This window comes from Megalobrama amblycephala, linkage group LG23, assembly GCF_018812025.1.
Source record: "Megalobrama amblycephala isolate DHTTF-2021 linkage group LG23, ASM1881202v1, whole genome shotgun sequence".
Taxonomy (NCBI): Eukaryota; Metazoa; Chordata; class Actinopteri; order Cypriniformes; family Xenocyprididae; genus Megalobrama; species Megalobrama amblycephala.
Window position 1 is genome coordinate 14,981,980 of NC_063066.1, and position 23,749 is coordinate 15,005,728.

At 38.8% G+C, this 23,749-nt stretch overlaps 2 protein-coding genes across 2 annotated transcripts; both read left to right on the forward strand.

Moving 5' to 3' along the window:
- Window positions 1-133: 133 nt before the first annotated feature.
- On the forward strand, window positions 134-11,556 carry taf7 (TAF7 RNA polymerase II, TATA box binding protein (TBP)-associated factor). Its single transcript, XM_048176417.1, has 13 exons — window positions 134-438; window positions 635-668; window positions 965-1,041; window positions 2,162-2,240; window positions 2,469-2,602; window positions 5,569-5,692; window positions 5,815-5,873; window positions 6,324-6,396; window positions 6,742-6,852; window positions 6,935-7,129; window positions 9,699-9,811; window positions 10,314-10,373; window positions 11,200-11,556. Exons 2-13 carry the CDS (start codon window positions 650-652, stop codon window positions 11,242-11,244), a joined length of 1,089 nt encoding a protein of 362 aa, XP_048032374.1. The 5' UTR covers window positions 134-438; window positions 635-649; the 3' UTR covers window positions 11,245-11,556.
- Window positions 11,557-14,909: 3,353 nt separating this feature from the next.
- Window positions 14,910-23,749, forward strand: LOC125259062 (sperm-associated antigen 1). The gene is made up of 6 exons (XM_048176416.1): window positions 14,910-15,453; window positions 15,710-15,886; window positions 15,994-16,135; window positions 18,841-19,394; window positions 20,191-20,332; window positions 22,715-23,749. The coding sequence occupies exons 1-6, from the start codon at window positions 15,298-15,300 to the stop codon at window positions 23,539-23,541; spliced, it is 1,998 nt and encodes a 665-aa protein (XP_048032373.1). The 5' UTR covers window positions 14,910-15,297; the 3' UTR covers window positions 23,542-23,749.

Genomic DNA, 23,749 nt, shown 5'->3' on the forward strand with positions numbered 1-23,749 from the left:
ACATTTTCTATGTTTTTATGTCATAATTTTCTTCTTATGGTACTATAAGTGTTCACCGAAAAAATACAAAGTCATTTTCTAGAAATCGTGTAAATAGAGTTACGCGCCCATGTTCTAGTTAGTTCTAGTAGTTAGGTTTCAATGTTTCAATGTGTAGCTGCTTCTACACAACGGACAGCAGGGGGCACTAAAGCGCAAACATACTCTAAGCTTCCGCGAGACAGTTCACCGAGCACAGCAATATTCATTTGTACCATTTTAGTTTCGCTCTTACAAAATTCGTGTTATAATTCATGATAACTTTACTATTGCGATCATTTTATGCTCTGGATGTTTTAAAGAAACGAATATTTATTTAACAGTTCTCTTATCTGATGCTGTTATATATGAGATAGCCGGCATATGTAACGTTAGCCTGTTAGCTTGTCGTTGGTCTCGGTGAGTATTTTTTATCAACACGCTCTTATTTTGATTTGCTTTTACCATTTGTCACTCTTGGATAACAGCGTTATTCCTTAAAAAAGGAGTTTGCCTTTTTTCAAAGGCTTGTAGTACATAGTCTGCACACCTTCTATTGATTTGCACACTCCCTTGTCCGTATAAAAACATTGTCTTGTTTTCCCTTTCTGTGCAGAATTAAGAGGCAAAGATGACTTCAAAAACTAAAGGTACTAGCATGCATGCATTTGTGAATTCACAATCTCTTCTGCTAACATAAAAGTACCAAGGTATTACTATGTTTTGAACAAGTAAAACTGTGCTGTCATAATAAGTATCTTAGAATACCAAATACCATGGTACATGTTTATGGTAATCCTTTAGTTTAGTACCTACCTTAGTATATTCCAAAGCCCATGTTTTAACATTTTGTACAGTACAGTCCCCCCCCCCCCCCCCCAATTGTCCCCATATATTAATAAATGTGAGTCAGTATGTATTATTTAAGGAACTTGCTCTGTTTCAGTGGGAAAGGTGGGCTCCAAAAGCAAAGAAGATGCTCCTCATGAGCTGGAGAGTCAGTTTGTTCTGCGGCTTCCTCAGGTCAGTTTGTTTTTTCATTTCTTCCACCTATATTAGTGAAAGACAATATTTAAAATCATTGAGTAATGTACACACTCTCAGAACACTTCCATAAAAAATGCATTTGAATAATTGATCACTTTAGAGTGTTGTTTGATATGAGAGTCATAATTATGCATTTATAAGTAACTCAAGAACTATAAGGCCAGTAACATCATGTTATTACACAAGTAGCAAGTAATTGATAACACTTTACAATAAGGTTCCATTATTTAAGATTAGTTAATTACATAAGTAACATGAACTAACCATGTAAAACACTTCTAAAGCATTTATTAATCTTAATGTTGATTTCTACATTTACTAATACATGATTAAAAGTTGTAGCTGTTAATATTATTTAATAGACCTGAGCTAAGAATGAACAGTGTACTGATGTAAATGAAAATTAATATATACCGTAATAAATGCTCACTGTTAGTTAATGTTAACTTATGGACCTTGTTGTAAAGTGTTTCTAAATAAATAATCACATATAGACATACTGTGTCATAGCTATATTGGTCATTCCAGTCAAGTCAAATGTTGTTAAACCATGTGCATACATGGAGGAACAAAGGAACATTATCACAGTGCTCACAGGACATTGTGGGACACACTGTAAAGACCTCGATATACTCAGTCACAACAAAGTTCTTTTTGTTCTTCGCTTTGGGGTAAAAAGAAGTTCGAAATACCTGAGCATTATTCTGTTAGCAAACATCCGACGCCACCCACACTACTGAGAGCAAATTAATATGTAAAGTGTGTCCATGTCATTACTCACGGACAGAAAGGTGTTTACCAGCCAGAGCAAACCTTTACGGAAAGTTCGCTTTGTTAAGCTGTTTCGAACTCCTGAAACGAGCACAAAAAATTAACTTTGTTTTGGCCTGATTTTTTTCAAAATGACATCCAGTTCATATCAGGGCCTTTATACATTATAGTATGAACAATGTACTCAAACTTTTAAACAGTACTGTTCAATCTAACAAAATAATCCCAGTTAGTACAGTAAAAACAGGTATTTTAATTTTTTGATTTAATTGACTTCTTTATATTACTATGTTTCATTCAATGGCATGATGCTTTGTTTTTTTAGGAGTATGCCTCTACAGTCAGACGGATCGCCCAGTCTAGCAGCATGAACATGAAAGACAGACTTACTATAGAGTTGCATGGTAAGCACTGTACTAGAGAAAAAAAATAGTATGAAGTCGAAATGTAACAAAAAATACTTTCCACTTACTTCAGCATATTACATTTCAGAAAGCTTCTAAATGCCTCCAATTTACACATCTTGATTTCATAAATTAAATAATTTATGTGCAGTTATTGTACTGATATTACAGTCTGTCTTCAATTTCTTTTGTAAAAATATTGCTCATGGAATTTGTATATATTCCTAGCTGATGGTCGCCATGGGATTGTACGTGTGGATCGTGTCCCTTTAGCATGTAAATTAGTGGATTTACCCTGCATTCTGGAGTCATTAAAAACAGTTGACAAGAAGACCCTCTATAAGACTGCTGATATCTGTCAGGTAAGATCTCTGTTGTGTATGGATATGTACAGTGCGTTCGGAAAGTTTTCACAGTGCTTCACTTTTTCCACATTTTGTTATGTTAGAGCCTTATTCCAAAAGGGATTAAATTCATTTTTTCCTCAAAATTCTATAAACAATACCACATAATGACAACGTGAAAGAAGTTTGTTTGAAATCTTAGCAAATTTATTAAAAATAAAAAATGAAAAAAATCACATGTACATAAGTATTCACAGCCTTTGCCATGACACTCAAAATTGTGCTCAAATGCATCCTGTTTCCACTGATAATCCTTGAGATGTTTCTACAACTTGATTGGAGTCCACCTATGGTAAAGTCAGTTGATTGGACATGATTTGGAAAGGCACACGCCTGTCTATATAAGGTCCCACAGTTAACAGTGCATGTCGGAGCACAAACCAAGTCATGAAGTCCAAGGAATTGTCTGTAGACCTCCAAGACAGATCGGGGTTAGGATCGGGGAGAAGGGTCTTAGTCAGGGAGATGACCAAGAACCTGATGGTCGCACTGACAGAGCTCCAGCATTTCTCTGTGGAGAGATGAGAACCTTCCAGAAGAATAACCATCTCTGCAGCACTCCACCAATCAGGCCTGTATGGTAGAGTGGCCAGACGGAAGCCACTCCTGAGTAAAAGGCACATGACAGCCCGAGTCACCTGAAGGACTCTCAGACCATGAGATCAACAAAGATTGAACTCTTTGGCCTGAATAGCAAACGTCATGTCTGGAGGAAACTAGGCACCGCTCATCACCTGGCCAATACCATCCCTACAGTGAAGCCTGATGATGGCAGCATCATGCTGTGGGGATGTTTTTCAGCAGTAGGAACTGGGAGACTAGTCAGGATCGAGGGAAAGATGAATGCAGCAATATATATCCTTGATGAAAACCTACTCCAGAGCGCTCAGGACCTCAGACTGGGGCGAAGGTTCATCTTCCAACAGGACAATGACCCTAAGCACACAGCCAAGATAACAAAAGAGTGGCTACGGGACAACTCTCTGAATGTCCTTGAGTGGGCCAGCCAGAGTCCAGACTTGAACCAGATTGAATATCTCTGGAGAGAACTGAAAATGGCTGTGCACTGACGCTCCCCATCCAACCTGATGGAGCTTGAGAGGTCCTGCAAAGAAGAATGGGAGAAACTGCCCAAAAATAGGTGTGCCAAGCTTGTAGCTTAATACGCAAAAAAACTTGAGACTGTAATTTGTGCCAAAGGTGCTTCAGCAAAGTATTGAGCAAAGGCTGTGAATACTTATGTACATGATTTGTTTCATTTTTTATTTTTAATAAATTTGCAAAGATTTCAAACAAACTTCTTTCACGTTGTCATTATGGGGTATTGTTTGTAGAATTTTGAGGAAAAAAATAAATTTAATCCCTTTTGGAATGAGGCTGTAACATGACAAAATGTGGAAAAAGTGAAGCACTGTGAATACTTTCCGGATGCACTGTGTATGTATATGTGTGTGTGACCTTGGACCACAAAACCAGTCATAAGTTGCACGGGTATATTTGTAGCAATAGCCAACAATACATTGTATGGGTCAAAACTATCAATTTTTTTATGTCAAAAATCATTAGGATATTAAGTAAAGATCATGTTCCATGAAGATATTTTGTAAATTTTCTACCTTAAATATATCAAAAAAATTATTTTTGTAAGTGGATATGCATTGCTAAGAACTTGGACAACTTTAAAGGCGATTTTCTCAATATTTTGATTTTTTGCACCCTCAGATTCCAGATTTTCAAATAGTTGTATCTCGGCCATTTGTCCTAACAAATACATCAATGGAAAGCTTATTTATTCAGCTTTCAGATGATGTTTAATTCTCAATTTCAAAAAATTGACCCTTATGACTGGTTTTGTGGTCCAGGGTCACATATTTTTAAAGGTGCCTTTGATTCAAAAATTGAATTTACCTTGGCATAGTTAAATAACAAGAGTTCAGTGCATGGAAAAGACATACAGTGAGTCTCAAACCCCATTGTTTCCTCCTTCTTATATAAATCTCATTTGTTTAAACGACCTCCGAAGAACAGGCGAATCTCAACATAACACCGACTGTTACGTAACAGTCGGGGTGTACGCCCCAATATTTGCATAATGCCAGCCCATGATGTTCCCAACATTATAAAAGGTATTAGACAAGGGCAGCCAGTTAACGTCTGGAATCATCAGACTAGGTAAGCAAGAACAACAGCGAAAAATGGCAGATGGAGCAATAATAACTGACATAATCCATGATAGCATGATATTTTTACTGATATTTGTAAATTGTCTTTCTAAATATTTCGTTAGCATGTTGCTAATGTACTGTTAAATGAGATTAAAGTTACCATCGTTTCTTACTGTATTCACGGAGACAAGAGCCGTCGCTATTTTCATTTTTTAAACACTTGCAGTCTGTATAATGCATAAACACAACTTTATTCTTTATAAATCTCTCCAACAGTGTAGCATTACCCGTTAGCCACGGAGGACAGTCAAATTCACTCAGAATAAAACTTTAACATCCAAATAAATACTTTACTCACATAATTCGAAGCATGCATGCAGCATGCATGACGAACATCTTGTAAAGATCCATTTGAGGGTTATATTAGCTGTGTGAACTTTGTAAATGCGCTGTAATATAGTCGACAGCTGGTGTGGCAGGGAGCACGCGATTTAAGGGGGCGGCGCCGAGTGTAATCAGTGCATTGTTAATGATGCCCCAAAATAGGCAGTTAAAAAAATGTATTTAAAAAAATCTATGGGGTATTTTGAGCTGAAACTTCACAGACACATTCAGGAGACACCTTAGACTTATATTACATCTTGTGAAAGAACATTCTTGGGCACCTTTAAATTACATTTCCCCTTTGCAGTCTCATAATGAGCTTCAGCACATCTACAAGGCCATATCTCTATTAATTCCTCTGACTTTCTGTTTAAGATGTTGGTGTGTACACTGGATGGTGACCTGTACCCCCCTCTAGAGGAGCCCACGGGCACTACAGACTCCAAAAACAAAAAGAAAGACAAGGACAAAGACAAAAAATTTGTTTGGAACCATGGCAGTAAGTCCCTCCCACTCTTGTACTGGAATTTGGTTGGGAGTGAATGTGGAGGAGACCGACCGCCTATCAGTACTAGAATGATTGAACCTATTTAATATCCAATTACATCTGTCTCATTCCAGTTACCCTTCCTCTGAAGAACACAAGGAAGAGGCGGTTTAGGAAGACGGCGAAGAAGAAGGTAACCTCATTTGGTTTTCCTCAAGCAGTTCCAATTTTTATTTTTTATTTTTTTTTTGATGATTCAGCAATCCTTTACCAGTTCTAGTTAAGAAAAATGTTCATTCTTGCAGGAAAAAAATAAATGAATTAATGGTAAAAGCTAAGATTTACATATAAATAAGCATTCCATCTTCATTTGCCACTAAGGTTTGCAGGAAAGCAGTCTAGCTGTTCATTTGATTGAAGTGACAGCAGGCGGGTTAGTGGCAGGTTCTTCTCTCTCACTCTTGAATAAATCTCCGCTACGTTGCAGCTAGCTATTGACGTGACTTCCTTTTTTAATCGCTAATGTGTTTTCTGGCATGCAGCCAGCCTCTACTGTTAGTACTATGTGTGCATCTGAATGCGTCCGTGCAGATTTTGAGACCATGTTCCTTAGGGCTGAATTCTAACCTGGTTTATCCTGCAGTACATTGAGTCTCCTGATGTGGAAAAGGAAGTGAAGAGGCTCTTGAGCACAGATGCCGAAGCCGTCAGTGTTCGTATCCTTTATTTCTTGTTTTTGTTTTCCTGTCATGTTTTGTTGCTGCAAACCCAGTGTCACGACAAATCTAAATGCAAATGTCATTACTAATGTAGGATCATGTATTTGTCATACTAAGCCTTTGCCACCAGATGGCAGACTTGCTCACAAATTAAATGGAGCGACTGTGCAAGATTTAGAGTTGTTTAAGCTCAGCATTACAGGAAAAAAGTGGCATTAGTCATGCATAAATTTGTGGAGCTCAGCAGCACTGTGATATAAAAGCAAAATTGGCTGGTGCCAAAACTCAGAGGATGAAAAGATACAGGGATTATTGATATATGAACCTTGACCCTGTGGTCAGGATGGGAGGTGATTGCTGAGGATGAGACCAAAGAACCTGACAACAGCTTATCTCTGTCCAACCTGGAGTCTTCACCTGGAAACTCAGGACACAAGGGTCACGGCTCCTCAGGTTAATGATCTGAACACAAGTCTGTGCTTTTATAGCTGTATCTTTCTCTGTCTTAACATTTTTTTTTAAAATCCTAATGTAGTCCAACATGACGAGCTACGCGAGATCTTCAATGATATCAGTAGTAGCAGCGAGGATGAGGACGAGGAGGGTGAACGGCACGAGGACGAAGACCTTAACATCATGGACACTGAAGATGACATGGTCAGGCAGCTCCACGAGAAAATGAATGAGGCCGATGGAAGCAGAGATGAGAATGACCGGAACAGTCAGATCGGTAGGATGGCAATACACTTGTTGTCTGATCAATTACTGTGCATCATCAGGACAGCAGCTCAAGCCCAATTTAAAGCCACAATTCAGTATCACAGGCAGGCAGACCGGCAGATAAACAAAAGCCGACCTAGATTAGCATTTGAATGATGAGCGTCCTGCTGTATTTAGGTCAGATGGGTGTACCGGTTGTCTGGTGGTGTCTTTACCCATGCTAGTGAGTGACAGAGATGCCTGACCATGGCATCATCCCACACACATTGGCACTTAATCTCCTCTCAATGAGCCATGCTGCCCAGAGCTGTGCCACTGTGTGTTTTGTTCACATACTCTTTAAAGGAAAAGGTTTAGCTATGTTTAGCACTGGTTTAGCACTGAACACACCTCATGGATGGCTAATTTTGCAATTTCTGGTCAACTAAAATGCTGTTCCATCCAGATGCCATTTTTGTCCTAGTAAAATTGAACAAATTTAAAGGGATAGTTCACCCAAAAATGAAAATTTGATGTTTATCTGCTTACCCCCAGCGCATCCAAGATGTAGGTGACTTTGTTTCTTCAGTAGAACACAAATGATGATTTTTAACTCCAACCGTTGCGGTCTGTCAGCCGTATAATGTGGGTCAATGGGAACTTCTTTTATAAGAGTAAATAAAACATGCACAGACAAATCCAAATTAAACCCTGCGGCTCATGACGACACATTGATGTCCTAAGACACGAAACGATCGAGAAACCGAACAGTATTTATATAATTTTTTACCTCTAATACACCACTATGTCCAACTGCGTTCAACACTCGCTTAGTGAGGTCTGATCGCGCTCTGACAGCAGAAGTGATGTCTAGCACTCATTGAAGTATAAGCAGAATGGCTAATTTTGCAATTTCTGGTCAACTAAAATGCTGTTCCATCCAGATGCCATTTTTGTCCTAGTAAAATTGACTAAACAAATTTAAGAGAGATTGTCTTCAAAAGATAAAAAATATGAATAAAAATGAGTTAGTATTAAAGGGTTAGTTCACCCAAAAATGAACATTCTGTCATTAATTACTCACCCTCATGTCGTTCCAAACCTGTAAGACTTTTGTTTATCTTCGGAACACAAATGAAGATCTTTTTGATGAAATCTGAGAGCTTTTTGTTACTCCATTGACAGCTACGCAACTACCACTTTGATGCTTTAAAAAGTTTGAATTGAGTGGATTAGTCCAAATTTTCTGAAGAGACTTGATTGCTTTATACGCTGAACAGATTTAATTTAGGCTTTTATTCACATATAAACATTCATCAATGCACACATCAATTATGATAATTGGAAGATTAAGCATGTTTGCTTGATGTGTGAAAACCAATAAGGTTAATTTTGGTTTGTTACACAGCATGTTTGAGCTTCAGTAAGAACCAATGAGGTTTGTTCTCGCAGGATGTTCAAGCAGGATCGGTTGAGCTTCTGTTTATGATCTATGTTTATATCTGAATAAAATCCTAAATTCAATCTGTTCGTCATCGAAAGTGATCATGTCTAAACCACTCAGTTCATATGGATTAATTTTGCAATCTCTTTATGAACTTTTTGACGTGTCAAAGTCGTAGTCGCATAGACTGTCAATGGAGGGACAGATAACACTCATATTTTATTAAAAATGTCTTAATTTGTGTTCCAAAGATGAAAGAAAGTCTTACGGGTTTGGAAGGACATGAGGGCAAGTAAATGATGACAGAATTACCATTTCAAAAATGAAATTTCTGTCATTAAGTACTTACTCTCATGTCGTTCCAAACCCGTAAGACCTTCGTTCATCTTCGAAACACAAATAAGATTTTTTTTTTTTTTTTTTATGAAATCCAAAGTTTCTTTTATCCCCCATAAAAGCAACATAATTACCATCATTCAAGGTCCAGAAAGGTACTTGAGAAATAGTTAAAATATTCAACGTGACTGCAGTGGTTCAACATTAATGTTACCCTAATTTGTGTTCTGAAGAGGAATAAAGGTCTTATGGGTTTGGAATGACATGAGGGCGAATACTTAATAACAGAAATTTAAATTTTTGGGTGAATTAACCCTTTAACACTGCATCATAGGTGCCTTCAAAATGTGTCAATGATGCCTAAAAATAATGTCTTAATTGGATTTCAGAAATAGCTATATTCTCTTGATAAATAATATCACATCAATTATAAATGGTACATGTTTTATAATGTAAGTCAAGTACTGCATTGTCTAAATTCGTCAAGATTCTTTCAGATTTGATAAATAATCAGTGAGTTCTTATAGATTAACCACAAATGTGTTTTCTCAATATGTAGGCCTTTTTGAACTCTCATTCTCTGAGAGTGCAGAACATAAGAAGTGCCGTGCCATTTAGTATCTATGCAGCCTGGAGGGTTGTGCGGTTAGAGTGTGAAGGATTCACAGATAATTGGGACCTTAGATTACATGAGCATTTTGCAGATTAACTAGCTCTCAAAGGTAAAAGAGCTCAATATGACATCAGGGCATGTGACTAAACTGATTGCATGATAACTAGGGCTCATGTGTAGAGCTCACAATCTCTATTTGATTTACAGTAATGGAGTACCAGGTGCAGATCAGCAATTTGAAGGCTAAGCTTCAGGAAACCCGTGCCCGAAAGAAGCAACAGGAGAAATTGATCATGGAGGTGGAAAATCAAGCCCTGAGGGTGAGTTTGGTTTACCTGCATTCCACTGTCTCTCACATGCTACATCATGTAAACACATAGCCTTGGTGACACTGTTTTTGTGCAGTACAGCTCTTTAAAATGGCCTTGAATAAATCCAAAGAAGGCAAGTTTTTTTGATTTCTTTTTAAGGCATAAATATTACATTTCTGCCTTTAGCTGCTTTTACATAACTCACAAAAAAGCATAAAATTCATTGCTCTGGCAACTGCTCCATTGGGAGGATTTAGACACTGTGAAACGGGGTCGAACGTGTGGTTTAACAGTGTCAGTTTGGTTGGACTGTATACACTATGCTGGTTACATTTGTCCGTGGTCATTACAGTCACAGCAGACAGGGAAAGGTCATGTAGGTCTAAGCTTTGTTCACAGGGCCACAAATCAAATAGATCTGTGTACAAGCAGTTAAGACATTCACAAATGGCTAGCATCAAAACAGCGTACCGTCAGCTAGATAAAGTATGTCTTACCTTCTCCCTTACAGGATCGCTTCCAGGGTCATTTGAATAGTATGATTCATCAAGAGGAACAAGAGATGGAACAGGTGAGTTTGCATATGAACCCAAAAGCCTGCATGCATTTTGTATAGGTTAAAAATATTTGTTGAATTAATTGTGATTTGAACATTTTTAGTATGGATTCTTTTCAATTTTGACTAGTGCAATTCACAAACGAATGACTCAAAAGAACCAGTTATTTTTAGTGAATCAAAAACATACAGCGCAACCCGTGTAGTCGTTTGCAAACAAATGGTTCATATAAACCGGTTCTTTTTGGTGAATCAGTAACACGCAGTGCAGCTAGTGTAGTCATATACATGAACAAATGACTCTTTTGAGTCTGTCCTTTTTAATGAATCATTTTAATGTATCACAGATACCCATCTAATACATAAATAGAATTGAATTGCGTAGTTTGGGCTCCATTTTTAATATTTTCCTAATGTACCAAAGTATTCTGCTCCCTATGTCATTTTCAGCAATAGATTGATACCCATAATGCTCTTAGCATGCAAAATGAGTGACTTTTACATATTCCATTTGAGCTTAGTGAGTGTAATTTTTCATATCTAATATTGGTGAGTAAAAGAACTTGACACATACATGCTTTACTTTGTTTGTTTGTTTAATGTTATATATATGTATATGTATGTATATATATATATATATATATATATATATATATATATATATATATATTTTACTAACTATTGGCCAATGTCAGTTTCTTCTGTCACTGTTTCGCCTAAACTGACAAATGGCCTAATGAAAAAAAGTAACTATGTTGGAGGTGTTGTTGAACATATTGCACTTAGCCTTCAATTATACCCCTACTGCTAGCCATCCATCACTGCTATTCTGTTCCAACAGCTGGCCTCCCTTCAAGAGCAGCTGGATTCACTGATCGAGAAGTGATGCTCACGATTACCAAGATACTGAAATACAAAGGCTTTGACCAGAGGCGACAGCTGAACATTACAGATTTTACTCTATTGCATGTATAAGCTGAATTTGAACATCCCATTTGAGTTGTGAGAATCTAAAATAAGTATACAAGCATGTAAGTAAAATCAGTATATTTGACGGATGCCTCATCACAAAGTTTCTTTGATTTATTGTGTCAGATTGTGGATTTGTACTTGTTGTGACTTTTTTTTTCATGTGGATACACTATAAACCTTTTTTAGTTAACTGCAGTATTTCAAATAAATTCATATTTGAAATAAAGTTTTGTTGGCAAGTTTCTTCTGCTCAATATGTCTTCAAATTGGTGAGATGCTCCCACTACAGATGTCAACAAACTGGAAAATCGTACTAGAGACTTCTAGATCATTGTCTGCAGTAGTTCCCAGCACTGAATTATACTAGCAAACTCTTGGGATTACTGAACTCTATTGCCTTCTAGAATGATCTTGACTGTCTCCATACTGTGAGTTCCGCTCTCTGGTCACCCATCCCTTCACTTCTTATAGGGGATTATACTGCAGATTCAGGGGGGTTGAAGGATTAGCCAAGGCAGATTAAAGTGGCTATCCTCAACCTGTTAATCCAGCCATCTGTCAGAAAGCAGCCAGGCAGCATTGGGCTGCAGGGTGTGATTTGTCTTCCTTCCTCAGTTTGCTAATTAACACTGCCAAGGACTAGCTCAGTTCTCACAATCTACAGGACATAAGGACTGATTCAATAAAGAAACACTTTTCAAAAGAGTTTAAAATGGAAGAAACATATCTGCTTGACCATCCTGGAGTAAAAAAGAAGATTCTGCATGGAGGTCAAGGACCGTTGCCACATTTTCCAAAGGGAACGAAGGTAAGACGCGTATATGGTCCTGGATAACGCTTTTGATCGGATATGTGTTTGGATCGGTTCTAACCATTTACTTCGATTAGAAATGGTTGTATCTTGATTCTATTGGTAATAAAATGGTTTTATTATGTGACAAAACATTTGGTCCATAGAATTGCACAGAAGTTTGGCAACCTATCATTTTGGACAGAGGCTGAGGAACACTGTATCTGTGCCAGGTGACTTTTCTCCCCCCACTTGTCCAGCCATATGGCCCTCAGCCTGGAGAGGATGACAAACATTTTCCACGACAATGCCAACATTAATCTCTCCATTTACCAGCTGTGCTCTGTATTCAGTCTGTGTGCTCCCATTCCATCAAGGTGTCTCCATCAATATACTTCAAAAAAAGTCTATACATTTAAATGTCGTATAATGAGGCAAAGTTGAACCAAGAATGAAGCTATTGGGATGACATTAGGAAAAAGATTTCCTGGCCTGCTTGAAAACTCTGTATTTCTCTCAACAACACATACGAACATGCACCAAGTAGCAAGTTACATGATGTGCACGGTGTACTAAGCAGGAAGAAATATCTCGCTCTTAATCCTGTTTTTATTATCTTTTTTTCTTCTATGCCTTCCTACCCACAAAGCTGGTGTTCCACTTCCAGACTCTGTTGGACAACTTTGAAAGAACTGTGATTGACGACAGTCGCAAAAATAAGCATCCCACAGAGATTTTCGTGGGGAAAATGTTCAAGATGGAGGTGTGGGAGGTGCTGTTAACCTCCATGAGGATTGGAGAGGTGGCAGAGTTTTGGTGTGATGCCATTGTAAGTGTTTGAAATCAAACTAAACCTCTTGTGCATATCCACTGTTTGTTACTTTCTATAATCACACCTACTTCAGTTGGATCTTAATTAGTCTTCACATAAGGATGGAGGAGAATATGTGTCTCATGTATTTTGCGCCTTTGGTGACTTACTACATTTTCTATTAACATTCTCATTTGCTGTTTTTATTCAAACACATGAAAGTATATAAATGATCTATTCTGCAAGTCAAATGAGACTAAAGATTTCAGTTAGATGGTTGGTGTGGAAATATGTTGAACGAAAGGTCATGGTATGTTTACTGCAATTCTCCTCTGCTGCTGAATCTTTCAGCACCATGGCAATAGTTGTGAATGTGTTTTTGTGGCATGTATTGAATGTGGTGCAATTAAAACGGTGTGTACAACAAAATAATGATTCTGATTAAATTCGGTTCGATATTGATTAATTAGGATACATATCAGATACAGTCCATGGCAATTTTTTTCAATTAAGGAAAGAAAGAAAAACTCAACTAATGCTGTAAACTATACAGGGAGTACAATTGGTACTACATTACTATATACGGTGCCCTCCATGAGTATTGGGACAGTAAAGACAAAATTGCTCTCTTTGCTGTGGAGTCTGTAAATATGATTAAAAGATGAATTTGAGACAAAGTACAGAAAGTATGTTTTATCATTAACTGTTTCAACATATAAATGTTTTACCAACTAAGAACAAGAGCACTTTTAGTGTTTCATCCCTCTATCTAATGTGAGCATAAGTATTGGGACAATTTAATTTAAAGCAAATGTAGTAAGTTTAAAAGCTAGTAATTAGCTGCAAATCCCTTGCATGCAATCACAGCAGTGAGTCTGCGACCCATGAACATCACCAGACTCTTGGTTTCATCTTTTGAAATGCTTTTCCAAGCCTTTAATGCAGTCATTTTCAGTTATTGCTTGTTTTGGGGAGTTTCTGCTTTTAGTCTCCACTTCAACGGGTGAAATGCATGTGTAATAGGATTTAAATCTGGAGACTGACTTGGCAAATCTAAGACCTTCCATTTACCTGATAAACTCCTTGATTGAGTTGGCAGTGTGTTATGGGTCATTGTCCTGTTGCAATATCAAGCACTTCTCTGTGAGTCTGGTGGCATTTTCTTGAACATCGGTAGCCAATATGTTTTTGTACACTTCCGAATTCATTCTATGCTTTCCAGATGCTTAGAATCATCTGCAGTTCCTTTTTTCTCCACACTTTTGCTTTCCCATCACTTTGATAAAGGTTCATCTTTGTCTCGTCTCTCCATAAAACTCTGTTCCACAATCCTACTAACTCAACTCTGTGCTTTTTTGCAAACGATCAGAGGTTTGCATCTTGCTGTGTAGCCTCTGTAATTCTGCTGTCTCCTGCAAACAGTAGATTGTGAGACCATCACCCCAGCTTTTCAATTATTTTAGGGTTCTTTTTCACAGCTTTCTGTCATTAACTGCTGTTGTTTTTCTCTGCTGACCAGGGGTGCATTTCCTGAAAACATCGTTAGCCAACTATGGTCATAAGTCCCATTGAACTCTATTGGTAACGACGAAACTTGCGACCATAGTTCGCTTTGGGAAATGCACCCCTGGACGTTGTTGGTTGCTGAAGTCGCTGGTGGTTTCTTTCTTTTTCAGAACATTCCAAACTGCTGATTTGGTTATGCCTAATGTTTGAGCCAATTGAGTTCCTCTTTTCTTTTAGCATCCAAATTGCTTGGTTTTTTGCTCTCAAAGTCGCCTCCATCATCTTCATCCTGGCTTGTGTATGTCTTCACCAAACAAGACTCAGAATGCAGAAACAATGAACAATGTATACGACACATGCTTTTAATGTCTGAACAATTAATACAACAGGACACAGCTGATCACTTAGAAACATCTGTAAGCCATTTGTCCTAATACTTATGCTCACATTAGACAGAGGGTTGAAACTCTAAAAGTGCTGTTCTTTTTATTGATGTTTTTAGTGATATTTTCCCAGCCCAAGCAAAAAACATATTTTCAGAAAAAAAAACACAGTGCAGTCCGATTCACTTCAAAATGACTCTTCGTGCTATAATCACAACAATACAGCAGGACCAGGCCAGGGTAGTCTGATTCCGTAACAAATGACTCTTCTGAGCCGGTCCTTTTTAGTGAATCAAAAAATATACATTGCAAACAGTGAAGCCTGATCCACTAATAAATGAAGGAATATTCCTATAGCCTATTGCTGCAAAAATAGTAGAAAAATGCTTGGTAGTTCTGTAGGAAACACTGGAATGTGATAATATTTTTCCTTTTTATACTCAGCACACAGGCCTTTATCCCATCGTGTCAAAAGGGATGCGACTGGCTGCTCAGGGAAAAGACCCTCTGGATGGCCAGAAACACATGTGTGGCATGGGAAATGTGTTTCACTACCACTCGACAGGCTTCCCAGAGCTCGATGAGATAATGAGGACACCTCAACCTCTAATCTTCATCATGGAGCTAATCTCAGTGGGTACACCTGGTATTCACACAGAGCAAAGAAAACAAGAAAATACATACATGCTTCCTTTCACAACAACACACACATTCTAGTTCCACTCCTCCACCTTCAAGAGATTTCTCACTGCAACCCAAACAGCATAACAGAATGTTACACAATCAATTGCTATACGCCAGGAAAGAAATGCTGTTCCCAATTCTCAGACCATGCTTTCAATCTTCAACCAAGCGAGACGAACACGCTCCAATTCTCTGTCTTCCTCAGGTGGGCGACCCATTCTCTTACCAGCGCGAGTCTTGGATGATGGAGAAGGATGAGAAACTAAAAGTTGTGCCCTCGCTGCATCTCTTGGGAAACGCTCTGGTCAAGCAGGGTCGGTTTCGTGAAGCTGCAGTGAAGTATCAGGAGGCTGTGGTTCTGCTGCGTACAGTCCAATCCAGGGTAAAAGAAAAATAAAATGATATGGGGGTTACAAGGGGACTGTAGAGAAACAACATTCAGTAAAGCGTCTGATGAGTGCACCTGAATTTGTTTTCCTTCCTGTTTAGGAGATGCCAGGAGATGAGGACTACATTAATCTGGGCAGGCTTATCATTCCTCTGGTACTGAACTACTGCCAGTGCATGTTAGAGCTGGAGGAATATTACGAAGTCATAGAACATACAACAGAGCTCCTGGATAAACACAAAGGTACAGTAGGCCAGCTTGTTAGTATAAACCAAATGGTGAAGGATTGGCTGGTTAGCATGGCCCAATTTAACTATGCCATCTTTTCCCAATGACAGCCATTCAGAAGTAGCCATGCATAGAGTGCTGCAGGGATCTATTGACAGAAATGCAATATAATATACATAACTATGTTTTAAGTGGTATGTAAAGACCTTACATAATGAACGTTGTGTTTTTATTACCTTTTTTAACCCATTTCTATCTACATACACCACGGGTCCCCTTACATGTTAAGTTGCCGTTTTGCGCATATTTCTACAGTAGCCCTAAACGGACAAACTGCTCTACAGTACTGATGTTCGGTTATTGAACGAATCGTTCTTTTGAACCGGTTGAAACCTGTTCATAGGAAGTAACCAATTGAGCTGGTTCACTAATCGAACTGAATCGAACTTTAGTTCCGGGTTGATGACGCAAGATGCACAAGTAGCACGTCCGACTTCAAAAGAACCGATTGAGCCAGTTCAACCAACTGTCGAAGTTTGCAGAGGATTACCGAGGGGTCTGATGAGTGAGTTGACGATACCATGCAAGCATGAGGCACGTAATGGAAATGGAGTTTATTATTTCAATATACTTTAGACATGTAATACGTTTGTGCATAAATATGTGTGTTGTAGTTGCGAATCTTATCCAAGATGTAGGCTAATCAATATTAGTCAGTCGTGTCCGACATAAAGGATCCGCAATCCAATGAAACTGTGACCACTATACCCATTAAATGAAAGGCAATAATCAGCTATGCGTTCACACAAATAACTTAGAAAAGAAATGCATAATGACATCGTAGCATGATGAAGCTGTGAATCGGCTTTTTGAACCGGTTCATTGAGCTGAACTGTCCGAAAGGAACCGGTTCGCGGAAATGAATCAGACTTTGCATCACTACTCTACAGAGTGTGTTTGCTTGACTGGCTACTCTCTGCTGTCTCAGATGACATCTTTGTTCTGTGTTGGCCACTGTAGCTTCTTTATATTGCAATTCGCAACTTCACCACTAGATGCCGCTAAAATGTACACAATGTACCTTTAAATATTTTTGTTGGCCAACCCAGAAGTTAGCATTACCTCGGTTCCCTCGGCAAAAAAAAGTCAATATGTTTCTTTACAACTGAACACAAATTTGATCAATTTTGAAGCCAAAAAACAATTGGCAGAAGTAAAAAGCTAAATTTAGGCTATAATCGAACTACACCATGGTCGCATGACTTCAACTTCACCACCACTAAGCTTCTGAGTATAAACATAATGAGGCTCTAAAAGCGGTCTAGTGAGTAGATGTTTATCTGTTTGCCATGATGACGTTTAATCTCCCTGTCAACCTCAGTAGTCCCATTTAGCCACTTGTCAGCAACCGCCTGAATATTAAAATACATTTAAACAATACATCTTTATTTAAAGCATTTACCCATAAACCAATGACTTTGGAATGATGGAACTCGAAGTGAAATGCTTATTTGTTTTTGGGTTTTAGGACTGCTGCAACACTCTTTTTCATTTAATAAAGTTATTTGCAAGCAACATTTAATTCTGTATTATTTCATCATATTATAGTAGATGTTTTGCCAGTGCCCAAAGAAGTAACCATGGAAACAGTCCTGCCATTATGTAATACATTATTATTGATATCAAAAAACCTTTGGTGTTTAGAATAAAATATAAGATTCGTTATTTAATTATGCTAGCAAACCCAAAAAGCAGTTTGGGATTTGCAAGATTAATCTCAAACAATTCTTACTGAAATTACTAACAGAAAACCACACATCAAAATCATTGGATTTGAAGGAAAATTATAACCAGCACAAATTAGTCAGAGAAATTTAGGTTGAGGTGATGTAGACCAGCTTAGTATCAGACTATCTTTAAATGTAGCCTTTGCTTTTTGGTTATCATAAATAATCCAGTTGCATTCACTTTCATAATTGTACTTGGCAGCATGCATAGTAATCTTCGTCCTCGGTGGTTTGGATTTGTTTAAGCTTGGCTGGCTGCATGAGCAGTAGGGACAGGAGTTGTTCTGTGTAAGCCCTCTTGAAGCATGTGAAGTGACAGATGTATCGTCTCTCGCAGTGGCTCCAGAGGCAGTGTGGGTAGCTCTCCTAATGAGCCTTATGCATATGCAGCCGGCACAGTGACTTTGGCCTTCCTCAGTTCCCTTTATAGAGGACACTCTCCCATTTCCCCGTCCTCTCTAATTCCCAGGATTCATTTCATTCTGCCGTGCCCCATGTGTCACCCACACCTTGTTGTCTGTTTCGGTTCAAATCTTCCATCTTTGCTCTCTTAACTATTTCTCTAGTGTGTCACCTGGGGAGCACATCCTTTTGAAATGTGCTCACAGAATCTGCTGTGTTTTTGCCAGAGGCTGACGTTGACTGGGGGAAGTCTGTTTAAATGTTGGCAGAGTTAAAGATTTAGTGAAGAGCATGATCAAATGAAAGAGGGGGAGAGCCGTCAACAGAGAATTTTAACCAGGCTCTCGAGCCCACTCAGAGCAAGATTAGTTGTGTGTACTTGGTGTCCGAATTGGGTTAAAATGGTGTGTGTGTAGCAAATAATAGTCCTGTATATGAACACATGCACAGCCTTCAGAAAGACTACGTAGCCTCAGTAGGTAGGTAACAGGAAGAGCTACAAATTACAGTCCGACTATTGATCTTTTCCAGACTGTGTCAAGGCCTACTACAAGCGAGCGAAGGCCTATGCAGCTGTGTGGAGTGAGAGGGAGGCCAGGAAAGACTTCCAGATGGTGGCCAACCTAGACATCACACTCTCTAGGTTGGTGCAAAGAGAACTGAATCTTCTCTCTGAGAGAATGAAGGAAAAATACTGGGAGGATAAAGAAAGGTACTGGAACATCTTTGAAGAGAAGGAAGAGAGAGAAATGGAATCAGAGGAGGAGGAAAAATCTGCGATGCCTACAAAAGAGGAAAGCAAGGTGGAACATTCTCAGTCCCCTGAAGAGGTTAAAGATGCTGAGAAGGGAATGAATCCATCTGTAGCAGAGGAAAATAAGTATGACACCACAAGCGAACACTCAGCAGGAGAGGCCAATCTTAAGATAACAGCTCTGACCGAGGGCAAGGACTGGCAGCAGATGCTACGGCTAATTATGCTGCTCCAGGACGAAGGCAATTTTAATGTGAAAGAGCATAAATACAGTGAGGCGACTGTCAAGTTCAAAGAGGCTCTGGAGTATGTAGACCATCTCCAAACTAAGGTGAGCCTGCTGACTGAAAATAACGATAAAAGATCAGGGCTGCATTTTTACAAAACCATTGTGAGCCTAAGTTGATCATAGAGACCATTGGCTACGTTAGTTACAATTGGTTCATGATGTTTTTGGGAAATGTAGCACTGGTTTGGCATACACTTGATAGCTATAGAGGGCACTGAGGATAAATCCCACCATTTAAAAAAATAAAAATACAGCTTCATGCTGAAATTATAGCTGGCCACATAAAATGTGGAATTTAAAACCATGCAGAAGCCTCTTACTTCAGTAATGGACTGAAAGCTTGAAGCGGTAATCTGAAAAAAAAATTAGCGCCCACTTATCTAAAAACTACTGGGTGAATGTAACACCACCTTATTAATATTCATGAGTCAAGATAATAAAGTTTAGAATATGTCCTACCATGATTTTAGATTGTTCCTATGCCCAAGTGGTGCTTTTTAATGCAAGCTTTATTATTGTGCAAATTTGACTCTTTTTTATTTTATTTCTTTCGTATATGATGGAGTGACCTGAACACTATGAAAGACAATATCATAGAGACATGGGCTAAACAACGTTGTCAAAAACCATTCAAAACATCTTTGCAACTGCACAATACCCTGGCAACACTCACATCAGAACTTATAGTAACATATACCTGTTATATTTCCCAGAGGAGATGTACATTGGGGATCCAAAAATTACTTAGCAGGAACGCCAGGGAAGCTAAAAAATCCCCATGGGGAATCAGCAACCCAGTGCTCACTAAGCCATATCTATTTCTCTGTGTGTTTTTGAGGTGGAACATAAAGGAGAAGACTGGGAATCTCTGGAGAAAGTCCGTCTGCCACTCTGTCTAAACCTCAGTCAGTGTAAGCTGGAGCTTGGGGAATACCAGGAAGTGGTGGATCTCAACTCTAAACTGCTGAAGAATCATAAAGGTGAGCTTATATACTTATTCACTGCAGAAATGGACATTGACCAGTGGCCAGTTGCATAAACTGCTTAGACTAGTCTTACCAGGTAGTCATCAAATTTTTCTCTTCAAGACTGGCCATAACATTTTGTATGTCAGTTACATATAACTTATGTGTGACACCATAAAGCACATGTCAAACTATCCTGCAGAGAGCAGCTCCAACCAGCTCCAAAACACCTACCTGGAATACCTTAATTAGCTGGTTCAGGTGTTTAATTAGGCTTGAAGCTAAACTCACAGGACAGTGGCCATCCAGGAAATGAGTTTGACATCCATAGACGATGATGGGTGCTTTTTAAACAGAAGACAGCATCCTAGTGAGGCTGTGTCCTTCCTAGTCCAGTCCTTCAGAGTCTCGCAGGCTATAGTCCTGCTCAGCATTAAATGCTAGAATGAGACAGTTTAGTAAGTGCACATGGCTACATCATGTTCCCACCCCCCCAATGGCATGCCACAAAAATACTATTAAAATTTAATTTTGGAAAAAGGCTTTGCTTTAAAAATCTTTATATTAATAAGCTTTCTATTAACTCTTTCCCCGCCATTGACGGAATTTTCCGGCTTTCTGTGTTTTTAGGTAGGGGGTGCTTATGCATCTTTTGAAAGAGTTTTGAGTCCTGATCAAAACATAGGCGAAGAAGAAGAATAGCATATGTAAGCACATACATGTATAAAATAACGTGATCATCAACATTAAACAACATATAAATCAAAACTGCATAATGTTACCGAATGAAATGTCCACCCAGGACGAGAAATAGGACTGTGAAGCGTTGGTGGACTCAGTCTACTCCATCTATGTTTTGATCATTGTTGCGAATCCAATCCAGACTTTGACAAAAACATGATTTTCTCAACTTTTTGCTTAAAATGTTGCAGTTTTTATTCAACTTGCCCACATTCAAATGCTGATTGAAAAAAAAGAATGCATGAAGCTAGAACAAGGCCCTGTTTACACAAGTGCGTTTTCGTTTTAAAACGGCGTTTTAAAATGAAAACGATCCTCATCTACTGGTGTTTCCACAGCTTTTCAGAAACGATCTCCATCTACACTACACGACCGAAAACACGTCACATGACCGTTCATGCACACTGGGCATGTGCGTACAAGTGTAAACAGCTGCCTCTTGCATGTAAGTAGCTGCAGTATTAAAAAAATGCAGAGTTTAACTGCACAAGGACTCCTAAAAATGCCAACAAAGGCAGCAAAGATTGCCGTTCATTCTCCGTGTTATTGTTTACACTGTCGTCAAGGATACACAAAGCGAACGTGGGCAGCCACGCCATCATTTTCAAAAGTCTCCGTTTACATTGAAAAGCAACTCCAACGTTTTCAAACTAAAAAGGGCTTTGTTTTCAAAAGTCTCAGTTTCGAGGGTCGAAAACGCTGGAGTAATGTAAGTGACAGGCGTAACCGTAGCAAAAGTTATGCGTTTTAAAACGAAAATGCACTAGTGTAAAAGGGTCCTAAAAGTTGTAGAGTCTGTTCTTTCTTTTGATATATTGTATATTCATATATTCATACAACCAAATATTCTGGGGGTCATGAAACTTTTGTGAAAATGATCAAAAATGCTGGCACTGGCAACTTTATTCAAAAACTCTGGTGGGGAAAGAGTTAACACAATACAGTGAATGACAGCCGTTTGTGGTCTCCCAGTGACTTACATTATTAAGAGTTTAGTGTTAAATGATTAATTTACACCAAAACAAAAGATAACAAGTATGCCAAAATCTCTCACATTTCATAATCAACTCAGAAAAGTCCAGTGCCAACTCGTTTTCCATCAGTTTTTTGTGATGTAGAATGTGTGGGTGATTTAAGGACGCAAAGGATACACTTGATGCATCCTTCAAAATGAGATGAATGAAGGACACAAAACAAAGGCGAGTGATGACATGGCAGCAGAGATATGCAGCCTTTCTCAGACACAGTCTTCCATTTGAGAAGTACCCTAAAACGTAGACACACTTTTGGTTGGGTTTAAGCAGCAGCAGCTGCATCAGCAGCAGATATAGATTGCTCCTTCATCACCCAGTGCAAGTTAGCCAATCACTCTGGTATAGTCTGTAGTAAAAAAAAAAAGAGGCTTAAGCCATGTCAGTTTGCATATACTCAACTCTCCCTTTTAGCAACCACATCTCGATGCTTCACTTTGTCAGTGAATCCAGGAAGTTGAGCCAATTGCATCATTCACCATATTGAGACATCCCTTGGTATCTCCATCCAGCCCCCTATGCAAAGAGCGAAAACCGTTGTTTACTTTAGTATGGATTATTTATTATGAAGCCAATGTGATGTGGCAGGATTGGTCTTCACTCTTCACTTCTATCTCCACCGCAGACAATCTGAAGGCCGTGTACCAGCGGGCCCGGGCTCACTCGGCATTATGCAACGAAGACGAGGCTCGCAGGGATTTCGCTAGGGTCGTGCAACTTGATCCCACATTTAAACCTATCGTCAAGCAGGAGATTAAGAAGATGGGGGAGAACATCAGAGTGAAGTGCGTCAACGAAAACAAAAACTACTGGATGAACACTCAGGAGAAATGGGAAAAGAAGACACAGGTCAAGAGGGGAAAGAAGACTAAGAAAGGAGTGACATGGGCAGATGAGAGTAAGGTGTCGGCAGGGAACGATGAAGGACATTTGGGAAGATCAGGCTGCAGTGGCAAATCAGAGGAGAGCTGCAGTGTCAAGGCAGGTAATAAAGATCAAGAACAGGATGAGAAGAAAAATGACGAGAGCCAAAGGGACGAGAGCTCTCTGACCCTGAAAGAATCAAAGGCAAAAACAGATAATACGGCTGCAGATAACGAAAGGGATTCAGTCCAAAGCAATGTGACGGGAGATAGTATACAGAGATCAGAGAAAGATAGTGGAGGTTCGGAAACTCTACTGACCAATGACATCACAAAGAAAAATGATGCCCAAGATGAGATCACATATGAAAAACAAGAGTGTCCTGAAAAGTCAGACAAAGATGCAAGCAGTGGAGCACCAAGGGAAGAAAGACTGACAGATACGACTGGAGATGATGAACCCGAAGAGAGCAACACAGCTACTGAAATTAAGATGGAGAAGACTGGTGTTGAGGAACCAACAGGAGCATCACCCGCAAAACCTGAAAAATCCACCAAAAATGTTAAGTGCAAACAGAAAAAGAAATAGATATTAATATCGAATCACATCATCTGAATGAATACAAACCAGACCAGAAGTATAACAAATAAAAATTTATTTCTTTATACACAATGAGTAGAAAGCAGCCAGTAACTCGTTCATTTTTAAAATGCATTCTTTTCACATTTTGTACAGATTAAAAACATGAAAACAAAAAACTAAGACATGAATTGCAGTGTTAATAATTAAAAATTCC